Consider the following 20,405-nt stretch of genomic DNA (forward strand, 5'->3'; position numbering starts at 1 on the left):
CCCTGGGCTCAGGAGCCATTTTTGTCTTTTTCTCAGCCAATGAGGACATGGCTGTTTTCTAGTGGGAGGTGGATGTAACGCCCTCTAGTGTACGTAGGGTTTTTTGGGGGTTTTTTTATAAATATTTATTAATTTTCAACCAAATACATTTTACAATCATTTTCTCTTAAAAAGAAAAACATTATCACTTTTACTACAATAATTATCTCCCTAATTATCTCTATTTCCCCCCCCCCTCCCGTCTAACCTCCTCTCCCCCCCCCCATCTACCCACTCTGCGTTTTCCCACATCCTCCCTATATAGAAGCAATCAGAGTATTCATATTATTGTACATTATACCTTCATATATTTCACATTCAATTTAAACTCTTCCCATTTTTTCCATTTCACATAGTATATCCCCATCTTGTCTACATGCATATGGTAAAGTTTCTGCATCTCACAAATCTGGTTCACTCTAGCTACCTAATCCTCCTCCCTCGGCACTTCTTTTTTACGCCAAAACTTGGGCATCAGACATTTTGCTGCGTTTAGAAAATACCATATACCCAAATCCTTATATAATTTCACTGATAACTCTGTACTATGGATATTACTGGGTCTAATCTAACATCGATTTCAGTAATCGTCCCAACTAGGTGAACTATTTTGTTCCAAAATACTTGTATTTTTGGGCACTCCCACTATATATGATACATCGTGCCTATCTCTCCACAACCCCGCCAAAACAATGGTGAATTCTCCCTATTCAACTTAAGTTCAACGTTCGGTGTAATGTGCCATCTTATCAAACACTTATAATTTATTTTCACCTCCCTCATACTTATATTTTCAGGAATTAATCTATATATTTTCTTCTGCTTTCCCTCATCTATTACCACCCCCAAATCTCTTTCCCATTTCCCTATATACATCGGTTTTGTGCTTGTGTCTAATTCAGTGAAAATGTAATATATTTTAGCAATTCCGTGTTTCCCATCTCCCATAGGAGTTTTTTGTGTTTAGTTAGAGGCTTGCTAGAAGCCTGGGTATGAGTCAGCGAGGTTACTTCAGGTTAAGCTGGAGGGATCTGCAAATCAGTTCTCTGATACCTCCCCCTGCTCTAGAAACTTGGAGAAGCTTCTAGAAGCAGTGAGTGAGGAGGGGCTGATACTTAGGGGAACCTGGGCAATCCCCAGGCAGGTAGATTGGCATGGTGGCTAGATTAGCCCTTAAGTATCAGAGAGCCTGGCCAGCAGGGGAGTCGGGTGGAATATGAAGTGAGGAAATGCTGCTGGTGTGGAGCCTGGGAGGGGGCCCGACTACAGGCTTAAGCAGGACAGAAGGACCTCCACTGTCCCACAGTCTACCGGAGAAAGACAGCCTGTCAGCAGGGAAATAGCCAGCCCAGCGTAATGCCTGAAAGCAGCTTCAACCACTAAGCTACAGGATTAGGACAGCATGAGTATTTCTACACCCTCTGGGCCAAAGAAGGGAGAGGGCGGTCAGGTGCAATACCCAACTCCTTAGGACTACTGAATTTGTATGTATTCCTTGCCCTGGGATACTCTCAAGACAGCAAGTGGAAGACAAAATTTTCATCTGGGGTCTAAAGAGGACCAGAAACGAACTTTCCTGCGCTCTGAGACCCAGATAGGTGGCGGATAGATGGAACGAGAACTGGAGAAATTCGACCACCAGTGCATATAGGGTTGTGCAGCTCCAAACAAGGCTGAGGAAGCCCGACCAGTACTGCAAAGCGAAACAAAACAAAAAGCGCACCAACCTTGCGCATTACCTCAGTAACCAAATTTTATTCAATACAAAATGATACTCACAAACAGCGAAGTAATTCAAGCATGTAAGTCCTCAAAGGGACTTGAACATTAAGCAGCCTGCGCGAGTCCCATCATAGGGGTAGACACTCAGAACAGCTGACACGTTTAGAAGGGCATCCCTTCTTCTTCAGACCTCAAGAGGTTCTTTTAAGGGGACTAAATGCTCCTTGCAAAGACTGTGTGCGGATTTTTAATAAATATACCTTTTTGTAATATACCACGTGAAATCCCAAAGAAAATATGAAAATAAATAAAATAAAAACATAAAAAGTGTCCAATTCAATTTCAGTCTCAAATGTGTCTAATAAAGTCCAAAATCCAAATTTTCCACTTCAATCCAGTAAGAAGGAATATAATCCTAATTATTCCATGAAAACCTCAAAATAGAAATAATCTATAGTGCATTACCTTTAAACATATACATAACACTCTAAACCGTGCAAATCACAAACCACTCTTTAAATGTGCAAGACACATGAAAAAAAAAAAAAATATATATAGAATATATAAATATATATTAAACCAAAAACCATGAGCACTCCACGATCACTCCAATATTGATCCACCCAACAGTGATGCTAAATACTATTACCCTCTGTGAGTATTCATATTCAATACTATGGAGTCAGACTCTTCCCATTCCTTCGCTTCAGGGGTACTCCTCCAAAGTCATTAAAATAAGGAACTTCCAGCTCTCTCAATGGCTTTCTCAGTGGCTCTGTAATAGCTCTGCAAACACTAACTGAAAACCATGTGTAGGCAACCAACAAAATGGCCGCGGCGACACTTCTGGTTAGCGTGCGTGCGTCTTGACGTCACATCACTAACGCGTTTCGTCACTTCTGGACTTCATCTGAACTCTTCTTCTAGGGAAAAAGTGTGACTTTTTGGTGGGAGTTGAGTCAAGGAGGTTATTTATTTGTGTGCTGATTTTTGTCCTTTTTTTGTCTAAGACGTTTATCCTCCAAGTTATTCAGTTCTATTGGGCATCCCATATACCCCTAGACACCATCCAAGTTGTTAACCCCTAATAAAACCACAAAAAACAAGCTCATGGACTGTTTACTGACTTTGGATGAAAGTGTGGAAAATGTATGTAAGTAAGCTTATAATAGATTGTCAAAAATACTACTATTGTTTGTATTGCTATTTCAATGCTGATGTTATATATGCTGCATAGCCCACCTTGATCCCTTTAGACTACATCAAACATAATAACAAGTTATACTAAGCTAAATTAATATAATAGAGAACTTGATGGAAAGCAGAAAGCTTACCAACAATCCAGCCTTGGCGATTGTCCTAAAAATCCATAAAAAGTTTTTCAACAGCTAAAAATCACCTGGTTGTTTTTTGCTTTTTTAGGAGACATTAATCTGTCTCAGTTTTCATTTAAACACCCACTTTAACAGCAATTTCTGAGGTAGCTGTATGGTGCATGTACATTTAGTGTGTCGGACAAAAAAAAAAAAAAAAAACACTTTACATTTTAAGAACATTTTAGAGACTTTTTATCATGAGTTTTTATTCAAAAAAGAAAAATTAGCACATGAAAACATGGTAAAACAGGAAATGCTAAATAACATCACCCTTTAGTGAATGAGGCAGTTTTTGCTACAGAACATGAACCTATATCAGCTGGGAGTAATATAATTCCAAAATGTTGTTAAACACTTTTCCTAGTTGCACCTCTTAGTTTAACAATAAGGACCAAGCTGGTCTCTTCTGAGGATGATAATTTCTCTCTCTAACAATCACAGCTATGAAAATGTGGAATAGACTCCCTCAAGATTTGGTTCTGGCCAGCTCAGTGGATTGCTTTAATAAAGGCCTGGATTCTTTCCTAGGTACACATAATATAATTGGATACTAACATTTATGATGGGTGTTTAGATTTAGAGGCAGAAATAAAAAGCATACCTTGGCATGCAAGAAAGGAACATTTTGACTAAAAACCCCCGATGGGCCTATACTCGTTTAAACATATGTAAACGCACTTTAACACTAGGTGCCTTTAGCATTTGATTATTATTGTTAATTCATTCCAATGGCCATAATAAATTTGTATTCTGGCCAATTGAATGAACCCCCAAGTGCATGACACGTCTAAATGCGTTTCAAAAACGCAGCTTTAGGTGCATTTTTAAAGCTGCTTTTTCGTCCCCTGAAGCAAAAGTGTCCAGGAGAGGGGAAAAAATAGTCCTGTTTGCATGAGGTCTAATATTTACTTGAAAGACTACGAACACATCTAGGCAGCCAAATTCTGTATTGTCTCACGTAGCAACACAGCGAGTAAACTAAGGAACCTTTACCTGTTAATGCCAACGGTAAAAAAACAATGTTACAATAGAGGCAATTTTCTATGAGATACTTATAGTGGGACTTGCTTTCTCTTGCTATTCTTTTTAAAAAAGGTATCTGGTTCATTCGCTGTTAAATGTGCCCCTGTCACAATGGCCAACTTCAGGAATGTGTCACAATGATCATGTGATAAGAAGCCATCCTACTGGCTCCTGATCATTACTCTGATTGGGAGCTGTTAGTGAAAGCCCAGTCATAGTGCTGGCGGAGTAGCACACAAACAGATGTACTGTACATATATGTAAAAAATACAGCACAGAGCCCACTCCATGTTGCCACATATATGCGTTCGGAGGGGTTCAGGAGCTTCATCATTTATAACTTGCCCTGGATACGTTTCACAAAGCACATGATAAAAGAAAAGAGATACTAAGTTATATAATCGTATTTAAACTTACTCCCACGAAATATTTCAACTTTTAGAAGCACCTAGTTAGCATGTGATCCTTTGCAGATTAATAGAAGTAGAAGGCTTAATACATCACCACAGAATCCAGTTATCCATGTCAAGATCTGTGTATAGTAAATGTTTAATCCATGCTACCTGACTGTCATGCAATCATATTTTAGGTTGGATACTGTGTTTACTTCAGCGTTAAATTTTGTTTCACACTGCAACAACAGAAGTTTGTATCAATTATCATATGTATTGCAATGTGAACCCAAAATATATTCCTCTTCCTGTTTGGTGAATGTTCATGGTAATGGACAACTAGAAATACGCAGCCCTGCCAACAAAAGGCACAATGCTGTGATATGGTATTTATAAAGGTTGTCATAGATGCTCTTTAGAATTCTGTCTCGCTTTCATGCCACAATTGTTTATGCATGCAACAGATTCCTGCACCTGTAGGGAATAGGTACATGAATTTGTAGCAGGAGGTTGTCAGCACTGAGGCTTAGGGTTACTGAGCTTGCTGCTCGACCAGGGCATGCGTCTCACAGTTAGGCACATTGGTTAAGAGTTTTATTGTGGGATGGGTGGAGAATGCTGGGTAATTCTGAGAGACTAGTTTCCCATTAGGTCTGCTTCCCTTGCGACTGACAGTGGCAGTTAATGGATCCAAAGTGGTTAGACCAGCTCTGCCCATTGTCCAAGTTCAGCCCCACTTCATTAGTTGCTACTACGCTAGTGGCCTGCATCTTAGCAACCAACAAAGCAAATACAAAACATAATAATAAAGTTAACACATAACATCCCTGATATCTGAGAATTCTGGCCACCAGCCTAAAGTTTAGTCTTAAATACTTCTATTTTCGCAATCTATGAAACAGCAGTAATTCTTTTCAAATTTGTCATAGCTATAGTGATAGTGCAAAAGTGGTGCAAATAGGAACCACCTGTTCCATGTGACAAAAATGTTAATGAAACTGTTACAAGGCTTTCATGAATTAGATGCAGGACTTTCTACTGTGCCAATACTGCCAAAAAAAGTGTTGCAAATGCTTTATTGAATTACCCCCTTAGAGATAAAAAAAAAAAAATACACGTTGTCCAAGCCATACTTCATTTGAGGGGTATGTGACAGCAGGCCAATAAAAAAACACTGATTGTATCCAGGAGTATAAATTGTCCATTGTTGGTGTCAATGAGAAGAATAGTGCCTCATATCATTGGGCTCCAGTTGGAAACCCCTGTTCTAGTGTATACAGTCATTGTAAATAAACTGCATGTGTGTTTAAAGTGTTGTGAGCTCATCCAGGTAGTCATGCATGCTCCACTGCTAGGCCTCACAGGTGTCTTGGAAACATGTTTTAAAACCATGATAAAGGAATAAACTCTTGTTGACTTCAACTCTGTTTAAAGTTTTAGATATCTTATCACCAACCATCGAATTGTATTGTAGTGGATTATTATACCACTGTATGCTAAATTAGTTATCTAACCATAATTATAGGTAATTTGAATACTTCATTTTAAATTCCAAAAATTAATGTATCACTACTGAATATAGAATACATTAATAAGTAGAGAATTTCAAGTAGTGCTATTTAAAGTTTATAAACTTTTAAAATTGAACTTTTAACATTTATAACAGTCTTCCACAGACGCTAGTTTCAGCCAACGCAGTGTATTGCGTTACAAAAGGTCTGGATGTGCTTCTAAAAGCACAGACAATAAAGGGCTATTAATGTTTAAAAGAAACAGCACTGTAGAATGTTGATCTAGAGAGTATTCATTTGCTTAAAGTCGTAATAAAATTCAGACTTGAAATATGAACAAAGCATATCCCTCTATAGTGTGTACATGTCTCAATCCAGAGTTGTGTGTTTTCTGTCCACTTCCTCGTTCTTCTGCTATCAGCATGAGTCACTTTTGACAAGCTTTCCTGACACCAAGTAAAAAATGGTGACATGGGAAGGCACAATCTGTGACTGACAGCCTTAGCTCTGTTTCTGTGTGCTGTGTGAAAGGGGGGGGGGGGGTGTCCCTTTCCTCCAATTAAAGTTTAGAGCCCTCCTCACTGATGTAACTTTAGATCCCCACCCCTTGCTTTTCATAGATGAGACATCCTGTGTAAAGTCTGCGCTTTGAATGGATGTAGGGTACAGACGGCTGGAGATAGATGGGTACAACCTATGTAAGAGGATTTGTTTCATCTGTGTGTCACCGGAGGTCAGTCATTTCACTTGGTACATATAAGGGTATATACCCTTCACCCCAGCCCCCCCCCCCCTGCCCCCAATACTCACCTGAGCCCGATCTTGGTTAGCGATATGCAGGAGAACAGCAGCTCCCCTGGATCTCAAACACAGCCAATGAGGAGGGAGTGGGGGCAGAGAGGGGCTGAGCCACGCCCTGCTGTGTCTTATGGACACAGAGATGGGGCTCAGGAGAGAGCATGCACCAGTGCCCCCATAGCAAGCGAATTGCTATGGAGACACTGCTCAGGGGGGAATTTTGTTATTTAAAAAAAAGAAAAACTCAGTGTATTAACCTTAATAACAAAATTTGTAAATCATACCTTCCCAATATATTCATACTACTTTAAAATAAGTGCAAAAATTCATATAGTGCAAAGATAGTGGTAAAAATAAGTGAACACTGTGCAAAATAAGTGATGGTGCTTCACTCTGAATACAGCAATGCCAGTGATCACACCAGTGTACACTTCTGAGTTTCTCTTTTTTTTCAGGTACTCTGTTCTATTGGGAGCCAGTGGAAGGGCTCAGCATCAAAGGATCCGTTAAGTTGGATTGTGGACACTTAATTTTTTATTTTTGAAGTGACACTTATTAGTTTTAAAGTGACATTTTTTAGACGTGACTGTGGTGTTTACTATTTTTCACGTATTTTTCTTCATGGATTGTTGTTTGGAGCGATCATTGTTTATAATTATTGTATATAATTAAGCTCCAAGGAGCAGGGCCTGTCACAAACGCGGCGTCAGACCCCAGACCTTCTCACCAAACTCGTGACCGAAGGACTAGCTGATCTAAAATCGCGATGTCATGTGCGTAACAATGCCACACCCAGCTGCACCCTGCACAATGATTTTCCAGCTACTTGGACCACAATCGATGTACCGGCAGCCTGAGCGATTGTTACTGGGTCAGGTTAATTATGCAATTAACCCTTCACACTGCCACCACCTCCTTTTTGTACAGAGAAAGAGGAAACTCTTCGATATCAGTTATAACACTATAATGGTTGAGGTAATCGTCTGTATAACACGGTTATACAGAGGGTTAAACAAACACAGTAGCATTCTCTTTAGAGGCAGGAATTTGTAAATTGTAATAAAGCGCTATAGAAACAGTTCAACACTTTCAGAAGGAAAGATTTATTACTAAAAGGTCAAACGGGTGCAATAAAAATATTTACAGAAAAAGATGTAACTAAGATATATATACATAAAATATACAGAGACTAACAGCACAGCAAAGAGATATCAGAGAGAGGTGAAAGGGTTAAGGTACTTGCCAAAGTCCTGGGTTAGCAGATCCAAGTTTCAGAGCAAAAGGGCACGGGTCTCCCCAGGTGGCACTGATGTTAAAATGGGAGACTTCTTCAACTTCTTTCCTTTAGGCCTGACAGCCCAATTTGTAGTTCCCCAGCAGGGGTTGTCTCTGAAGTCAAGGACCAATACCCCATTTAGGGTGTGGAGGTCTGGGTGTGGACCTAAACGAGAGCCAAACTCTTGTATAGTTCATATTTTGGCTCATAACCTTTCCTATGCACAAGTGACATTCCACCCGCGGGCACATTATTATGCAGACACGTCTGAGGATTGATTAGATATGAATTATGAAATTATACACTGAACGGTTCACAAGATCTATTTTTAGGCTTTCCTATGTATTCAAGACAAGGCGAGTGACCTATCAAATTGTTCGTCTTCTCTTAGCCAATCTGACGGTATGTCTGCTTTTTATGTAAGTCTCTCATATTCCAAGATATGAGATATAGGGGAAAAATTGATTTTTAAAAGTGTTAGCTGGTCCCGAATGTCTTGAACTCTGGGGACAGCTTGCCTTATCTTATACGAGGTGTTACATTTTACAGGTTCTTCGGACAGCTAGGCCCCAGCTCCCTTGGGGACTTTATAGCTCTTAGCCCCTTGTTGGGCCCTGGCCTCCTGTGACACTCCTAACACACATACACACTGACCAAATGTCGCTGTGACTCTCAGAAAGGGAGGGGGAGAATGAGGGGGAAATATGTTTGTCAGGATGGTCAACCCCTTTGCCAAGATGGAAGTTGAAGCCAAAATGGTTGAACTGCGTCCATCTCTGTGTGTACGCTTTTACAGGGCCTTCGAACCTCTTGTGTATTGAATTGCATTGTCACTGTACTGTCTCCCATTATAATGTACAGCGCTGAGCAAACTGTTGGCGCTATATAAATCCTGTATAATAATAATAATTTGGTTTGAATTGCACATAGTTTTCACATCGCATTTGGTGGGTAGATTTATTTACATATTAGAGATTCTATATGGTTAGAAGCTCTTTCAAGGATGAAAGTTTTTTCTATTATGTGATAAGGTATTTTAGGTAAGTTTAGCGTTAGGAGATACCGTATTTACAGTTATATTGCTTTTCCAAATTCAACAAAATGGACAGCGGTATGCAGTAGCTAATGGTAGGAGAGTGATTACACAGGTTCTGCATGATGTACAGCTGTTTGCATGAACACTTACACTGCCCAAAAGCAAAAATAAAACCTGTCCAGCATCCCAGCTTGCAAGTATATGCAAAATTTGGAACACCGCACATCAAAGCAAGCTTTACCTGCACACAGTACCATTCTGTCTTCAAATATATTGTACCACGGTCCCAGAAACATTGACAGACTTTGAAGCAAAGTTCCCTTACCAGTTACTAAACTTCATTTTATGCAAAGGCTAAGACCTCTACAGCATATACACACACACACACACACACACACACAACAAGCACAGGGTGAGAATGCTGAAGACTGTATAACACAAAATTAAAATGGAAAATGCAATTATTTTTTAACTACAGTTATGAAAAGTAAAGGAACAAATTTGACTGGATGCTTCAAGAACACTCTTTGTCCTTTTGCCCCTTTAATAGTAGGCTCATTATGAATATGATTGTATAAAGATAACTTTTTCACATGAATAGCAGAAAGGTATTTAGAAGTGTATACTAATCATTCCCCATAGACTTATGGGGCTGTCTCCCAAGGTAGGAGATGCAAAGACAATAATCTCAAAGAAGTCTATGAGGACCTAGTGTGCCAGCACAAGCTGTCAAAAATATGAATGCGCCCAAAGGATGTAAACAGTATGGTGGGTCAAGGCTATGAAATTCAGTATGTATGTATGTACCTGGTGGGTGGGAGCAAGTATATTTAATCATTGAAATCCCTTGTGGTATGATATCATACAAAAGCATAATGCTCACCCAGAACCTTCCAGACTCGTCAAGTTTGCAGAGCCACTTCATACTTGCAGCTGGTATAAAAAAAACTTAAGCCATATGGGAATAAGTGAAAGAATTTGGGGCAAGTTTTTTTAAAATGTAAACAGCAGTGCAGAATGTGTTGTAGACAAAACTCCCCAAAGTGAGTCATGGGTGTTCTGTGATAATATCTGCAATCCTTCTACATTTCAGACTTCAGCAACATTCCAAGATCTTCCTCTCATTGTCCAAACCCATTTGTTAGGTTTCCTTTTCTTTCCAATAATGCAGCACAACTCCAACAATCAGACTCTGCCAGAGAAAGAAACAGATGTTTAATGAGCTAATGATAGTTACAGCAACAAAGAAAATAAGATGGAAACAATGGCACATGAAAAAACAAAACAAAACAAAGACTCCTGCCCTCCTGTCTGTTCAGTTTCTAATGCCACAGCTGTTAAATCAATATACAACCTACACATGAAGTAGGATAAACCTTGAAACATGTTAGGGAATCAAAATCTGTGACTCAAAGTTTCACAGAGAAAAGCTTATTTAATTTATAAACAAAAATTCTTTAACAATATGTTTATAAGAAATGTACACATAGGTCACAGTTACCTACAGCATACATGAATAAGATATCACTGCATTTCTAAATAATGGTCTTCTATACTATATGTCCCGTATTTGACCTGCATGATAAAACATTTAAATGCGTTTTTTTTTTACTGGATTGCATTGTATTTCTGGTTATTCAAAATACTATTGTAGATCAGGGAGGTAGATGGAGAAGAGCTTGAGCGCCCTCCAAACTCATCTCCAACCCAAACTTTGAATTCCTACTTTTTGGACTTCAGAGAGCTGCGTGCCTGGCCATTCCTCAACCCACATCTTCTGTGTCCTACAGGGCAGGAAACAACCCAGTCTGCAGCTCGGATTTCAGAATTCCAAGTTCAAAAGAAGCCTAGCATTTTGATAACATAAAAAATTGTACTGAGAAAATACATAAGCTTTCATTTCTGAACTGCCATCAACTGCATCATCAAAATGCAGCTTCAATGGCTTTACTAATTTTAGAGCCACAGACCTGGAATAGTTATTCAAATCAGAAGTCACAATCACATGGCATACATTATCAATGAAGCCCTGTGCACAAAGAGTGCAACTAGAAAAAAAAAATGCAGCAGCAACTCTTGAGAGATTCCAAAATGCAAAAAATAAATAAACGAAAGACGCATTTATAACCTTCAGCAGCCATTTAAACCCATTAAACACATTGCTTTAAAAACCACAATACTGCCTTAGAAACAAAAAACACACACACGTTTAGTACATCTTTGCACTGAATAAACATTTTACCATGTTTTATTCCTTTAACCACTTCCCCTCTCACACCTGTACATCTCCCTATGGACCAGAGCAGTTTTTACATTTCTGCTATGGACCTGTTTATTTGGCAATAACTTTGTCATTACTTAGGATAACTAAGTAATACATTATTAAAACAGTTTTAAAATTTAAACAGTATATTGCTGTCAATGGGTAGCACAGTGGCTAAATGGTTAGCATTTGTGCCTGGCAGTACTAGGGTCATTGGTTCAAATCTCAACCTTGGCACCACCTGCCTGGAGTTTGCATGTTCTTCCTGTGCCTGCATGAGATTCCTGCTACACTTCAAAGACATGCTGGTAGGTTCATTGGCTCCTGTCAAAATTGGGCCTACTATGTGTATGTATGAATGCGAGATTTTACACTCCTTGAGGGTTACGGACTTGTGAATGTACAATGTATATACTTGTAAAGCGCTGCATAGATTGACAGCGTGCTATAAATACCTGTAATTAATAAACAAGGATTTCTCTTCATGATATTGTCTTGAAAAAATTATTTTTTAATGCAATCCTTCGATTTAAAAAGTAACAAAACAAAAAACTCGCTTTTTGTTTTTTGACAATTATGCATTTAGAAAATAATGTTACTGTAATGTTGCTGTAGAACATAAATATATAATTTGTCTTGTTCAAAATATTTAAATAATAATTTCTTTATATGGCATTACAAAGTTATTTGCAAATGAAATAATGGGCTTTTTTTCATCTTTGCAGTTTTTTTTTTGTAACAGTAAGAAAACATTTAACAGAAATTTAATGAAGAAAAAAAAGATTACATTAGAAAAAAGCAGGATGGGAGAAGGGAAAGAAGGAGTTAATTACAGCTGATTAGGGTAAACTAAGGGAGTCAATAATAGATGAATTTTATTTAAAAAAGAAAAAAAAACTTTTTTTTAACACTTGTCAGATTGCTTTAAGGCTATGTTCACAAACATATAATGTACAGAGATATGGTTGCACCTTTCCTTTAAATACTAGAATACCTTACTGTGTATATCATAACATAAATGTCCTTTGAACATTAAAAAACATATGTATATATGTCCATATATATCATGAACAGCCAAAATGAACAATACATTTATACTGGGCAGTTCTTTCACTTTATAAAGTCTCTTGTACTCTTCAAATATGTACATAGTGATACTCTCCACCTTTCACCACTGCGCTCACCTCAATAGATGGACTTGTAATTTTCAGGGGCGGACTGACCATTTGGAAACTCGGGCACTGCCCGAGGGCCCGGGGTCAGTAGGGGGCCCCATGAGATGCCCCTGGTACCTTTTTCATAGGCTTTTTTGTGTTTGGGCAAGGACACAGGGGCCCCATGATCCCCTATTGCCCGGGGGCCCCATGAGTTGTCAGTCCGCCCCTGTTCAGGTCTCAAAGTGCCTTTTTCCCTTACGGGACCCTTTGTGATGTCTCCACTTCAGTGTATTGCCTGCATTAGTGCTCTTGCGTTTCCTGGATATGGTATGTATGTGTCCCTATATGCGGTAGTCTTGCCCTTTAAGTTACAATCTTCTTCCCTCTATATTAAACCCATGCAAGATGGAAGTATCCCATAGTGTAGTACACTATGAAACTTTAAAATGTATTGAATAAATTGCTCTTACATATAAAATAAAAATAGAAGCTTTGCACATAAACAGCGGGGCCACGGCTCCTGTGTCACTTCTGGCTCCGGCAAATTCTGACACACGGCTCAACCCAGACACGTGTCGTCACACCACGTGACGTCCTCAGTAGGTCCCAGGTCCTCAGTAGGCGTGGGATAAACATTTCTATATATGTTCACAAACGTGTGGGTCCGGGAGTGTGTTGTGCATGCACACACACACAAAATGTGGTGCTGCACAGAAAATGCACGGGGTGCCATTAATGCTTAATGGCACTCCGTGCACTGAAAAATGGGGGGGGGTTCCTGAACGCAGATATCGCATGGTGCAAGAGCAAATTAATTTGCTTGCTGTGCCTGTGCAAACGTGGCACAGAGACCCTCAAAGATTTGAACCAGATCTCACTGACAGCATCTGCAGATGAAGCAAATCCTCTTGATCTTTTAAATGATGATCAAGTTTCTTTTACAACAGCAGCAGCTACAGCAGCTTTATTTTCAGAGCAAAGAATTGTTGGCAGTTGGAAGGGGACAGAAGGATACCAGGTCTTCCTCAACTGGTGCTGTCCTCAAGTACAGCAAAATAAATGTTGATCTGCCAGAAATATAGTATGCTCCAACATTTCTCTTTGCCTTGACAAACCAGTGTTTTTCAGCTCTGAATCCTGAGAATCTGTTGTCAACCCTGCCTACTTAACTATAATGTATTACACATTATAAGACATGTAGAACACAGACCTCTCCCCCTCTCCATAGCCCCTCCTTATGTACAAGGTATCTGCTCACAAGATTTTTGGCAAAATCAATTGTAACCTTTTGTACTAATCAAAAAGATAAAGCAAACGCGTTCAATGGTATATTGAGCAGACAAAAAAAGAAACAAATAAGTGTTAAGGACCACAGCCAGAGAGAACGATGACCACACCTAGGAGCAGAGTCAAAGGAACAGGTGGTCTTCTCCAGAGTTCCAGATGGTGGAAATAGGTTGGCTAATGTCTGCTCCCAGGTTGCTACCCCAGTAACTACTAGGCAAGGCAAGGTGAATGAAAGGCTCCATCAAGGTGCCAGCCACTGGAATGACAAGCAGTGGATCAGTACTTCATACAGGGTACAAGAGTTGAATACAGCACAGTGTACAGGGGTCCCAGGTGATTGGAGACTGTGTGGCACACACAGGAATGGGTTATGGCTCAGTGTGTATGATCTCTAGGGAAAGGTGAGCAAAGTAGACAGCCAAACTTCACAAGATAGGGTACAGGATTTCTAGGAAGTGGTGAACAGAGTACACAGCAGAACCCTCACAGCGGAACTCCCAGGGACAAGGAGACCCAAGTACAGGGCTCAGGGACACATGGACAACTGTTACTTGGGCAATGATGGCTGCTCTAAGCTCAGCTTAAATTGCCAGACTAGGCATAGATTGGTTCTATATCAGACAGCAGGTGAGATTTGGCAGTGCCTAAAGCCTGGTATACATGTTAGTTTTTTTCTGTATTTAACCCAGCAGGCTGAACAAAAAAAACTCGAGGTCGCTGTACTAACTATGCAATATTAATACAACTGTTTCCCCCACTGTGCTATTGTGTTCTGAAACAGAGACCAGCGACTTATAGCAGGACTGCAGAACTGACTAACTGCCACTGACATCCCCACACTAATACAGTAATCAGTGCTAATAAAAAGCATTGACACTATACTAATGACATTGGGAAGGAAGTGGTTAACATCTGGGGCGATCAAAGTGTCAACTGTGTGCGTTTCACATTATGTGCTGTGTGTGTTTTACTGTGTAATCATGCTGTTTTGTATAGCTCTGCTACGCAGAGCAATACAAAGCAGCATGCTGGTGCTGACAGGGGAAAGATCTGTATTTTTTTACATACAGACCCCTCCTCTGTCAGTGTTCCTTGGCAAATGCCGGGTGCCAGTGGGGAATCTCCAGCAGGGACCTGATGATTGACAGCTGAAGCCCCCAATGGCAGGCGTGGGTAGGGCGTCTACCATACCCTGAAATTCCCTACCCGTAAATACAAAATCACATATATAGTGCAGCCCTGCTGCCCTGCAGCAGTAGTACTGCTATGGGGCGGTCGTGAATCCGTTGAAGTACAAAGGTGTGAATATATCCCTTAACAGTCTCTGATTTTGTTAAAATCTCAGACAGTGTGTGTTCAGGGACACACACCCCCATGTCTGTCAAATTGGGACCAGCAGCTGTGTCCATGCAGCTGCTGCATCCCAACAGACATCAATGAGACTGCCTGCACATGGGTGCATGGAAGACCTGTGTATCTCATGTGGCCAAAGACGGCCCTTCACACAGAGATACGGATAGGTACACCAGTGTGAATGAGCCCTAATAATTCAATGCAAAACGTACAAAACATGCATGTGTTAAGGATGTGCAACACTGTAAATCCAGCCTTCTCATAATAAAACTATATCCTTGCACGACTAAAATAACCAGATAAAACATAAATAGTAAAACGTATGACATATAATGTAAATATACAAACACTCGTTTGTACAGCGATACACTGGAACCGACATACATTCATGATATAAAGCCTAATATACACACATACATATTTATGCACCTCATATATATATATATATATATATATATATATATATATATATATATATATATATATAAATCACCCACATTAACTCATTGTTTAGCAGAGCTGCCAGTGAATGTTCTGCAGTAGTCACATGTACATAGAGAATAGTTCCTCTTCTTACTGTCAGGCAGAGGTCAGCTTGCTGTGTGCTGTAAAGGAAGTAGTAACATACAATATACAGTGATATGCCGTGTAAACAAAGACACTATTACATACCCCGGAGATGTTCTAGAACATGCAGCAATCCGTACATATGATCTCAAGGACTCCTGTTCCCTTAGTGCACATAGTATTCCCTCTGCTCCTATTCCACACTTACGCTGTGACAAGGGCGGGCTCAGAGGAAAGACTAGCAGTAGATTTTAGCTGGTTGGAGACATGTCCTGGGAAGGTGGAGCTCAGGAAGAACATGTGTGACAACAAATGACTATTCAAAGCCATAGCTGAATACCTCGGATTCCTCCTGTATTAAATTGTATTGTAATTGTACTGTCTGCTCTCATGTTGTAAAGCGCTGTGCAAGCTGTTGGTGCTAGATCAATAATATATATATAATAATAACAATAACATAGACAGAAGGTGTTGCTGCTGCCACCGCATAGGAGATATGGAAATACGCCATTTAGCTCCTAATGACAGTTACTTCAGTTAAATCCAATGTAGTGCAGATGATGAAAATGTCACACAATAAAATATAGGTCTCACATGTAGTCAAGCTATATTTCCACTCTATTTTTTTAAGTATATATCTGATCTTACTATTTTAGAATTTGAAAAAAAATTACTTTTGGGAGGATTCAATGAGGTGCTTGCTGGCTTTGTTCACAAATGTACTTTTACATTTCGTCTGTGTTTTTGTAACAGGTTTATGAATGTTTTAATGCACTTCTATGTGTGTTTTTGATGTATTATAAGCCTAGGTTCCCACATATGCGGGGACGCATGTATATTGCACTCTGATCTTTAGTAGATGCATGGGGTGCCTTTACATTCATAATGGCATCCCCATGCATCAAAAAATTCAGCGTGTTTTCAGGTGCACATAACCACTTGGTGCCAAAGCACCACGCGGCTGCCCTGCTGGTTCATTTTGAAAAAAGGTTCAGGAACTTTTTCCACGTGGTTCCCATTTGAATGGGCAATGGAGCCCATTCAAATGAACAAACTGACCGGCACAGCAGAGTTTGAGGTATGCAAAGACAGGTGCACCAACCTGGATACACAGACTCTGTTTCAACCAATGGCAAGCAATATCTGTTGTGACATCATTGGGAGTCATCCTTGCACCCACTTTTGGCCTGTACTGTGTTGTATTGTGTTTACTGAGCAGCCATGTTTTCTGATATGACGCATTTCAGTTGAAAACTATGGGGTTAATTTACTAAAACTGGAGCACTCAGAACCTGGTGCAGCTGTGCATGGTAGCCAATCAGCTTCTAACTTCAGCTTGTCCAATTAAGCTTTGACAATAAGGCTACATGTACATGGGATGTTTGGAAAACACTTCGGAACGATGGAAACTGACTGCTGGAAAGCCTAGGTTAAGAAACGTCTGTTTAGCCGCGTTTGCATACCACGTTCATGCGCATTTATGAGCATTTGCGTTTAGAAGCGTTTTTTAAAGAGAACCTCAGGAGACCTTCCAAAATGCACTGAAAAACAATAACAAATTACCTATTTCAGACATTTTCAGAGAAATCGAGAGAGCAGAAGCAGAGAGAGCAGTATTTGTTGAGATTAGTTGTCTTTTTTTTTGTGGTGTTTGGATGTGTTCCAGCTCATTTCTGTGCAGACATTATTGCAGCAGTGTCTAACATATTTTCTTTCATGCAAAACCTCAAAGTATGGTGTACCAGGTCCATTTGAGTACTGGGAAAACTCTTTGCATGCATTTTCATGATGAAAAAAGGATCTGGTCAGCATCTGGAAATAGAAGAGTTAAAAAAAAATTCCAAACGCAAACGCCTATAAACGCGGTTAGCCGCGGTTACAGTTTGAAACGCTGATAAAATCTACTCCTGAAGGCAAGTTTGTTGCGTTCAAAAAAATTACTGTAAACTCAACTGCCTGTAAACAACATCGTGTACATGGACACATAGGAAAACATTAGGGAGAGTTCAGGGGCTGCTGAAAAAACGCAAAAAAGCTCCTAAACGTTTACCAGCTGCAGTGTACATGGAGCCTAAAACCTGGAAGCGGATTGGTTTCTATACAGAGCTGCACCAGATTTTGCACTCTCCAGTTTTAGTAAACAACCCCAGTAAGTCCAAAACTGCACCACGTGGCACTAAAAGAAGCTCCTGCATCTTTTTTACACATCACACAGCAGCTTGCTGCATAGATGTGAACAACTCCCACAATTGGAATTTGTCATGCTTCAGCAAAGGCAGTAGAAATCATACAGGTATGAATGGGACCTCAGTATGTGCTTCCTTATCAAATGAATGAACTGCTGCATGATCCAGCACTCTTTAGTCTTTTGTTACACCCATTTTGCATCAGTTTGGAAAAGTTGAAATCTTATTCAGCAACAGTACTGCATGATTTGTATAACTGTGTGAAAATAACATACATTTGCAAAGATTCCATGTTGTTTCTGTCTTTTTTTTTTGTGCAAAAACTAATCCAGCAGCGTAATTTGGACAAAACTGATTTTGCTGCAAATAAACTTTATTTTGCAATGAAATTTGAAGTAGCCTCTGATTTTATTGTGCTGCTGATAAGGCAATATTTGATTAACAAAAATTCTACCTTTAAAAAAAGGAACTCAAGCCAAAAAGTAACAATAAAAACAAATAACCCATTAACCACTTGCCCTCCAGAAGATTTACCCCCCTTCCTGACCTGGCTATTTTTTGCAAAATGGCACTTTGTTACTTTGCGCGGTCATGCAAAGCTACACCCAAATTAAATGTATGTCCTTTTATTCCCACAAACGGAGTTTCCTTTTGGTGGTATTTGATCACTGGTTTTAATTGTTTGCGCTATAAACAAAAAAAGACCAACAATTTTAATAAAAAAACAATACTTTTGACTTTTTACTATTAAACATGTCCAGAAATTTTTTTTAAAAAAATCTAATTTGGTCATGCATTTAGGCCAAAATGTATTCTGCTACATGTCTTTGCTTAAAAAAAAGAAAAAAAAAAAAAAAATCACAATACGTGTAAATCAATTGGTTTACATTATTATACAGTATTTATAAAGCACCAATAGTTCGCTCAGCGCTGTACATTATAAAGGGGGACAGATCATGTGACAGAACAATACAATGCAAAACATGAGGGGATCGAGGGCCCTGCTCTTTCGAGCTTACAATCTAGGAGGGAGGGGATGGTGGCACAGGAGGAGATAGCTGTGGGGGATGGGGTGGTAGGAGGAGTGGAGGAGGTTGGCAAGTTAGCAGGGGGTGGGGTAGGCTTCCTTGAAGAGGTGGGTTTTTAGGGTGCGCCTAAAGGAGAGGAGAGTAGGTGATAATCTGATGGGTTGGGGCAGGGAGTTCCAGAGGATGGGTGACACCCTGGAGAAGTCCTGGAGGCGGGCATGGGAGGAGGAGACCAGGGAACTAGAGAGAAGGAGGTCTTTTGAGGAGCGGAGTGTGCATGTTGGGTGGTACTTGGATATTAGGTTGGTGATGTAGTTCGGGGCAGTATGGTGGACGGTTTTGTACGTCAGCGTTAGGATTTTGAATTTGATCCGTTGAGCAATCGGAAGCCAGTGGAGGGATTGGCAGAGGGGGTGGCGGAAATGGAGCGGTTGGAAAGGTGAATGAGTCTGGCAGCCGTATTCAGGATCAATTGAAGCGGGGATAGCCAGCGGCGAGGCAGGCCAGTAAGGAGGGAGTTGCAGTAATCGAGTCGTGATATGATGAGGGAGTGGATGAGCTGTTTAGTGGTTTCTGGGGTTAGGAATGTGCGTATTTTGGCAAAGTTGTGGAGGTGGAGTCTGCACGAGCTTGTTAAAGATTGGACTTGGGGCTGGAAGGATAGGTTGGAGTCCAGAATGACACCAAGTACTCTGGCCTGTGGGGCGGGTTTGATGGTGGCTGTGTTGGACGTGATGGAGAAGTCAATGGGGGGTGGTGTCTGGGCTGCGGGGAAGACAAGAAACTCGGTTTTGGAGAGGTTCAGCTTAAGGAAGTAGAGTGACATCCAGTCTGATATGTCGCTCAGTAGGTGTGTGATTCGGGCGGAGACTGAGGTGGGGGGTTGAGAGATAGATTTGTGTGTCGTCGGCATATAGGTGGTAGTTGAAGCCGCAAGAGTGTATGAGTTGGCCAAGGGAGGAGGTGTAGATGGAGAAGAGAAGGGGCCCGAGGACGGAGCCTTGAGGGACCCCAACAGAGAGGGGGAGTGAGGGGGAGGTGGTAGCATTATAGGTAATGCTGAAAGAGCATTGTGACAGGTAGGATGAGAGCCAGGAGAGAGCAGAATCTCTGAGGCCAAGGGAGTGTAGTTTTTTGAGGAGGAGGGGGTGGTCGACTGTGTCGAAGGCCGCAGAGAGGTCAAGGAGTAGGAGCACTGAATAGTGGCCATTAGCTTTGGCGGTTAGCAGGTCATTGGAGAGTTTAAGTAAGGCAGTTTCGGTGGAGTGTAGGGGATGGAAGCCGGACTTGTAGGGGATCGAGGAGGTTGTTGTCGTTGAGGTGAGAGCTTAGGCGGGTGTAGACTAGGCGCTCGAGGAGTTTAGATGTAAATGGGAGCAGGGAGATGGGTC

At 40.5% G+C, this 20,405-nt stretch overlaps 1 protein-coding gene across 1 annotated transcript in view; it reads right to left on the minus strand.

Annotated features, from left to right (window-relative positions):
* LOC149460925 (multidrug resistance-associated protein 1-like) overlaps nucleotides 1–16,059 on the minus strand; it is a 251,799-nt gene extending 235,740 nt beyond the window's left edge. Inside the window, exons 1-2 of the mRNA XM_089679077.1 lie at nucleotides 15,906–16,059; nucleotides 10,057–10,365 (exon numbers count right to left, since the gene is read on the minus strand). Of these exons, the coding sequence (XP_089535203.1) occupies nucleotides 10,057–10,098 (42 nt within the window). The 5' untranslated portion in view covers nucleotides 10,099–10,365; nucleotides 15,906–16,059. The remainder of the gene's footprint in view (nucleotides 1–10,056; nucleotides 10,366–15,905) is intronic.
* Between the last annotated feature and the right edge of the window lie 4,346 nt (nucleotides 16,060–20,405).

This window comes from Staurois parvus, unplaced genomic scaffold (assembly GCF_062004578.1).
Source record: "Staurois parvus isolate SC_StPar_1 unplaced genomic scaffold, SC_StPar_1.0 ptg000217l, whole genome shotgun sequence".
NCBI lineage: Eukaryota > Metazoa > Chordata > Amphibia > Anura > Ranidae > Staurois > Staurois parvus.